Consider the following 6,740-nt stretch of genomic DNA (forward strand, 5'->3'; position numbering starts at 1 on the left):
AGGAGAAGGAAGGGAGAGGTATGTTAAATATTCCTCTAACGATCATTTAATACTCATATGGGCTGCAGGGATGACCCTCCTCCATCTTACTGGCAAGGCACTGTCAATGAAGGAGGAGAGGAACTAAGGGGAAGAGGAAGGCAACGCAAAGGGAAACCAGAGTTCCCTCACAAAGATCTTTCTGCCGCCGCGTTCATTAAATTAGGATGTAATTGAAAACGGAAGACTGTGATTTTCTCAGCGTTAGATCTGTCAATTCAGTCCTCCGCATCCATTCTTCCTATTGTGTCGACTAGTCAGGAATCTGTCTCGGCGAGGGTAATCATAAACGCTTTCAGCCCTTTGTGGAAAATCAGCTTGTAATCGCGGTCGACCATTAGCTACAAGTAAGAGGACTCTGTTCCTCCGTCTGGTAGGAGTCTTTACAAAATAGTCAAGCTCAAAGGGTTTAACTCCACTGTGGGCTTTAAATGTGGACGTGGAGAGTTTCTTTTTGGAAGTGGCGCGTGGGCGAAGCGGGGCGGTTTCTACACCCCCAGACCTGCCATCCAGAAAGGGACTCTGTCAGTCCGGTCCCCCCCTCAGATCCAGTGTGTCATTCGTTGTGTGCAAAGAGCTTCAAGTTAGAATCAAAGAGCTACTTTATACGCATCTCTCTCTTCATCAGGGACGATCGGAGAGGCCTCTTGTTTTAACAGATGTTTGTCAAACTGGTCCCACCAGACAGCGTACGTGGACAAAGGTCAAAGGGCGTCGGTTTGCTTGGTGTAGATTGTTAGGTGCGTTACTGTCATGGCAGCATCTCAGGCGTGGCAGCAGCGGACTGCTACTCACACACAAGTGATGAATGCCTCTGCAACACCTCTGCGGTCTAGGAAAAAGTCCTGACACATCAAAAAAAACCACATAACGTCTTCATCTGCGCATCAGAAATCACTTACTCTGCCGGACTCGTCTTCTAAATCACGTTCACCTTAAGTTAAATATCGTACCGGAGCTCGTGTTCACACATCTCCACCGCTCATGTCATTATTGTGGAACAGTTGAATTCCTCTCTGAGCTCCATGGTTAGAGAAACTCCATTTGTCTTCCATGAAAAGAAGAGAAAAGCCTTGACATTAACTAGTCGTGATGGACAACCTTTTGTCTGCTGTCCCACTCTTTGCGGAGAAACGTTGTCTCGTCCTGCCGCCGTGTTAAGTGCCGTCTAATAAGCCTTTCACACAGAACGAAGCAAAAAGAATCATTTCACTGTCAGAACCAAGAGGATGTGTAAGCGACTCCTCATGGGAACCCATCATTATTCTCACAGGAGCGGCGCTGTCATATGTTATCATGTCATAGTATGGTATTGGAAACCCCAGGTGGACAAATGCAGCATGTATGTATGTGTGTGTGTGTGTGTGTGTGTGTGTGTGTGTGTGTGTGTGTGTGTGTGTGTGTGTGCATACAGTAGTGAGTGCTTGCGTGTGTGAGAAAATGTTCCCTCCCGCGGACAGCAGTCCTAACTTATGTCCAATCAGCTATAGGCAGCAAATGTATGCTGCAGTCATTAATCACACACACACACACCACACACACACACACACACACACACACACACACACACACACACACACACACACACACACACACACACACACACACACAGATGCCACGAATGCGCTGTGGCGAGGCCGTCTGAGGATGTCTTTGAAAAGCGACGTGAGCTAACGGTGTTAGTGATGTAATTGAGCCTGTAAATAAAAGATAAATAAATACAAGGTGATGTTTACACAAACTAGAACCAGCTCCTAGCGTTACTGAAACAGTAGTCTTCCTCTGAAGCGAGAGAAACACGCTTCATGATTCTATGGATGACTGTGAAACACAGATCTTCTTCACTAGCAGCTTAACGGTTTGAGTTTTTGGTCATTCTTAAGGAAACTATTAATCTCTCCTCCGCCCTGAGGAGCTCAGAATCAATATGACTTAACAACGGCTTCTGTGTGCTTTTATTTTGTGGGGCTTAGAGAGTGAGTGCTGATTCCCTTTGCTGCTTTGCTTTTGGAGGCCATTTTTTTTTTTTCTCTCCTGTCACGTCTGTGTTTAACATTTATTCAGTGCTTGTTTTTTTTTTTTAAATGTCATATAACAACAGAGGTATTAATCCTGCAAATTAGCCAGTTTGGGGGTAAAAAACAAACAAACAGTGTGAGCAGATACATTCGTCATCATCTTGTGTGTGTGTGTGTGTGTGTTGTGTGTGTGTGTGTGGTGTGAGAAAGACACTGTCCTGGGTATGAAATGGAGGAGGGCAGATCGATTAAACGGATCAACAGGTCTTTTATTTTCTACATTCTGCACAGACTGCAGTCTGTTCATTCTGTGAGCAAACCAGTTTTCAAGGACTATCGCTGCAATTCATCTGCAGTGACAATAAAAAAGGGAAATCCTTGAAGTCAAACCTTCGTCCTCATCACTCATTAGACAACAATCGCAAAGTAAAGAATAGTAAATGATATGAGTATAAGTTATATAACACAAGTGAATAATTAAGGAGGTGTTGTCGTCCACACCCCCGGCGAAGCCTCAAATATCCTCATATATTTCTCACGGAAGCCCCGAAAAAATGGAATTCACGTTCTGACAATTAACGGCAACAGGAGTTACAATGACAGCGCTGCTGCTAACTGGCTAGCTCCGTAGCATTGATCGGCGCCACCTGCCTTACATTGTAGGGATGCCCCATCTGGCGTCTGCCAGAACACCAGACCGAGCCTCGGTTGACTACAGACGAAAGAGTAAAAACAATCCTCCACCTCTCCACCAGAGAGCTTCCTTCAGTTCAAGACATTTGTAGTTGAGTTTGCGTTCTCGATATCATTTTTCTTGCTTTTTGTGTGTTTTCAAGATGGCCCTCCTGGACATTGAGGTGGACGTTACGTTGAGTAGTGTTGGGCCTCTTCCTTAAAGGTTAACACCTTAAAAACGGAGTTCACACCTCCACCGTGGCAGAGCTAGCCCTTCATTACTGAAACTTCTGGAGGCTGAAGAAAATGTCAGCGCACACCGGGTCCAAGAGTTACCCAATCAGGAGAAAACGTGTACGAGTGTGTGTGTGTGTATGTGTGTGTGTGTGAAGGAGTAACTGTGGGAGGACATTTTACAGAAAGAGCAGAGACGATCTTGTTATTTAAGAGAGTGGGTGACATGTGACGCCGTGTTTGGTTTGTAACATCGCCCTCACATCTTATTCAAACAACTTGAACAACGGCTTTCAGAAGGTTCTCAGTTCTCCTTTTATGGGCATTTTTACCTCATTTCAAGACGCTTCCTAGATGAATCACCTCAACAGAGCCTTTCACTGGGCTCTCTCTCCCTCTCTCTTCTCTCTCTCTCTCTCTCTCTCTCTCCTCTCTCTCTCTCTCTCTCTCTCTTCTCTCTCTCTCTCTCCATCTCTCTCCTTCCCCCCTCTAACGATCCATAGCTGGGGCCACTTCCTAGAATAGCCCACCCTTGCCCTACATTTTTATGGATACGGTCAATAATCACGTTCATCCCTCGGTGACGGCGACGCCGCTGAGAATGGTCGGGCGGGATATTAAAAGTACCATACGTCGATGAATGTTTAATCGGCGCTTTAACGAGGGCCTCATCGCTGTCGATCCCAGTCAATCAGGTCCGTCCACCTGAGCTCTACCTCGTTCCACACGCACGCTCTAATCACCTCACTACAAGGTGTTATTTGTCGTATTTGTTGACGACTATTCCACAGATTCTTGAGGTAGAAATGTGCATGGAGTTCTATATAAACATACGCGATCACTTCAGCCTCAGTATCTTCCGTGGTTTTTGGGGAAGTCGTCCTTGTTTTGCCGTGAACGGAGGAGAACTGGGTCTTGAGCAGAACGGCGCTGCAGTTCTAATGCCATTAGCACCGGGTGAGGGGCCAGACAAAGTGATGAATTTGAGAGCTTGGCTATGCATGATGGAGAGGAAGGAAACAGCCTGAGGCGACACGGCTGCTGTTCTGTTGCATTTTCCATTTTCATCAGGGTCCTGATGAATGTAGTCCCTCTCCCACATCCTTCATGCCCTGAAACTGGATTTCTGGTGCTGTCTGAGCAAAGCAACGAGTGTTTTCTCCTTCCTATTTGTCTCTTCTATTGTTGTAAAAATCTAAATTAAACCCCCCCCCCCTCTCTCTCACTCCTGCAGGTAGCGGCGTCGCAGCAGAAGGATGCCGCTGGTGAGAGCGCACCATCGAGCCGAGGCACCTGTGCCACACGGTGCTGCCAAGGAACATCAAGAATGAGCTGGAGTGTGTGACTAACATCTCCTTGGCCAACGTCATACGCCAGCTCAGCAGCCTCAGTCAGTGACACACACACACACACACACACACACACACACACACACAACACACACACACAGCTATTTTCAATGGACACACACACACACACTGTTCATCTGCACCCTCGGCTCCATGTAAGTCGATTAGGTACTGAGTCAGCTGATGCCTGCTTGTCAGTTTGTATTTCCTGGACAATACGTTGCAGGTCTTACGATATTCAGAAAACTAACATTTGATAATCCTTCACATCCAAGATCAGTTTTTTCACAATTGCATATTTTTTTTGCTAGTAAGTTTATGATGAAACTCAGGGCTGATTTTTCAGTCGTCATCACGTTGGGGAGTCCTGGTCGCTGACGCCACGAACGCGTTTCTCCTGCCACGCGGCGGACGGCGCCGTCAGCCGAACAGTCAATCACTCCCGGGGCGGCAAGTAGAGACGCTTGTACCGACATCTGGTTCAAAAAGTAGAGGAGCAGACTTCACTGACAGCCAGCAACAGAGCCGAGCAGCCAACAGGCACGAGTCACGCTGAATACAGGTTACCGTTACAGAACATTGAAGTAAAAGGAACAGTTTCCCTCTTTAGTTTAATCTTCTTTCTTTCTTTGTCGTCTTAACAAGATGTCACGCAGCTGTCTGATGTAAAACAGCTCTAGCACTCAAATCTCCACCGGAGCAGTCAGCCTCCAACGCTGGGCTCCCAAGGGACTTCTCCTCACCGCTGACACAGCGTTTCTTCATCTTTTAATATCAGTAATCACACATCTTGAAGCTGCGATGCTTTATAAAGAAACAACAGCACTTCTAGTGTTCTCTTTGTGTCCTGACGAAGCTCTGGTAGTCAACCTCAGAGTTACAGACCCTAACCCTAACCCCAGAGACAGCGGCTGTAAGAACACAACTAACGGCTGGTGAAAAGTGAGAAATGACACTTTGAAGAATTTAATTAAAAAGACAATTTTTTCTCATTATTGCTGCATTAAAAAAATTGTTAATGGCTCTGATGGTTATTTTCTTTAAAAAAATGCTCGTGTGTGTGTGTGTGTGTGTGTGTGTGTGTGTGTGTGTGTGTGTGTGTGTTCGTGCAGGTAAATATGCAGAAGACCTGTTCGGAGAGCTGTTCAACGAGGCTCACACCTTCTCTTTCCGGGTCAACTCCCTGCAAGAGCGAGTGGACCGCCTCTCCATCAGTGTCACACAGCTGGACCCCACAAAGAGGAGGAACGTGAGTAACGTAGCCACACACACACACACACACACACACACACACACACACACACACACACACACGCACTCTTTTCTTTGAAAATGTTTTCCGTTGTCACACCTTCACCTCTTACTGCCCCCAAACTAGATGTGCACTTGTTGGTGCCTTTGTGTGTCAGCTGTGTGATGGAGCTCACCTGTCCCTGTCCCCCCCCCCACCCCCCCTCCTCCAGTGTTAATGGCTGTTATTAGAGGAACAGGCAGCTATGAGACGATGTCATTTTTCACCCTCAGTAGTACAAAGCATTGCCTCCCCCTGGAGACACTCTTGAGTTTGTCTTTGGCTGGATGCTTGTGTACCCACTAAAGACCCCTTCTTCTTTGTGCGTCGGGCCGCATCTGTGGTGAGCAACAACAAATAAAAAAAAAAAAGGAATGCGATAATCGGCGAGACCGTCAGGTAAGCCCGGTTAGCCTGAGAGAGGGGAGGCCGGGATGAGAGGGGTAGCGTGGAGAGAGCAGAGTGCAGGGGGTGCGAAGTTAAAAAAAAGAGAGAGAGAGATGAGAGAGAGAGAGAGTGAATGGCAGCGGTGTAATCCCATGCTCCAAGGCGCCGTATCGATCCCCCCCATGGCCCCGCAGTGTGTTTACGGCTCTGCACAATGCTGCTCTAACTGCTTTCTTGTCACTGATACAGAGGCAGTAAAATGCTCACCGGGCTTCACTCGCTGCTTATGGGCTTTTCTGTGGCTCTGATGCCTTTTTACAAGCCAATGAATTGTTTCCTAGTTTTTTCTAGGACTCGCAGGTTTCGTGTTTTTTACGTCTCCTCTCCCTTCACCTGCCATTCTCCTCACCATTCCCCGCTTCATCTTCCTCCTCTAATCTCGCCACCCTTTTCTCCTAACCCCCCCCCCGTCGCTGTAGCCACGCTAATTGAATGATTGTGTGCGCGTGATCTAATTGTGGAAGTCCGTTGTGCGCAGCGTCTCAACTGATAAGTGAGTCCATATTATTCTAGAGGTTAGAGGGCAAAGACACACTCACGCACTCCTTCTCTCATGCAGCCAGGGCTATAACACCCTGCTGGGATAAGATAATAGGCTGGATCTTGTTAGATGCACATCTACAGATTAGTTTAGGGGGAGTAACAGTAACAACAAAGCCGGTCGCTGTATCGTCCTTGGCACTAGGG

General features: G+C 47.2%; 1 protein-coding gene across 1 annotated transcript in view; it reads left to right on the forward strand.

Moving 5' to 3' along the window:
• The first annotated feature begins 2,722 nt into the window (after positions 1–2,722).
• The window catches only part of wasf1 (WASP family member 1), a 33,038-nt gene continuing 29,020 nt past the window's right edge, over positions 2,723–6,740 (forward strand). The window contains exons 1-3 of the mRNA XM_068724459.1: positions 2,723–2,783; positions 4,237–4,356; positions 5,428–5,510. Coding sequence (XP_068580560.1) covers positions 2,723–2,783; positions 4,237–4,356; positions 5,428–5,510 — 264 coding nt within the window. The remainder of the gene's footprint in view (positions 2,784–4,236; positions 4,357–5,427; positions 5,511–6,740) is intronic.

Source organism: Cebidichthys violaceus, unplaced genomic scaffold (assembly GCF_023349555.1).
Source record: "Cebidichthys violaceus isolate CVI_PGR_0920_01 unplaced genomic scaffold, fCebVio1.0.p SCAF_31, whole genome shotgun sequence".
Taxonomy (NCBI): domain Eukaryota; kingdom Metazoa; phylum Chordata; class Actinopteri; order Perciformes; family Stichaeidae; genus Cebidichthys; species Cebidichthys violaceus.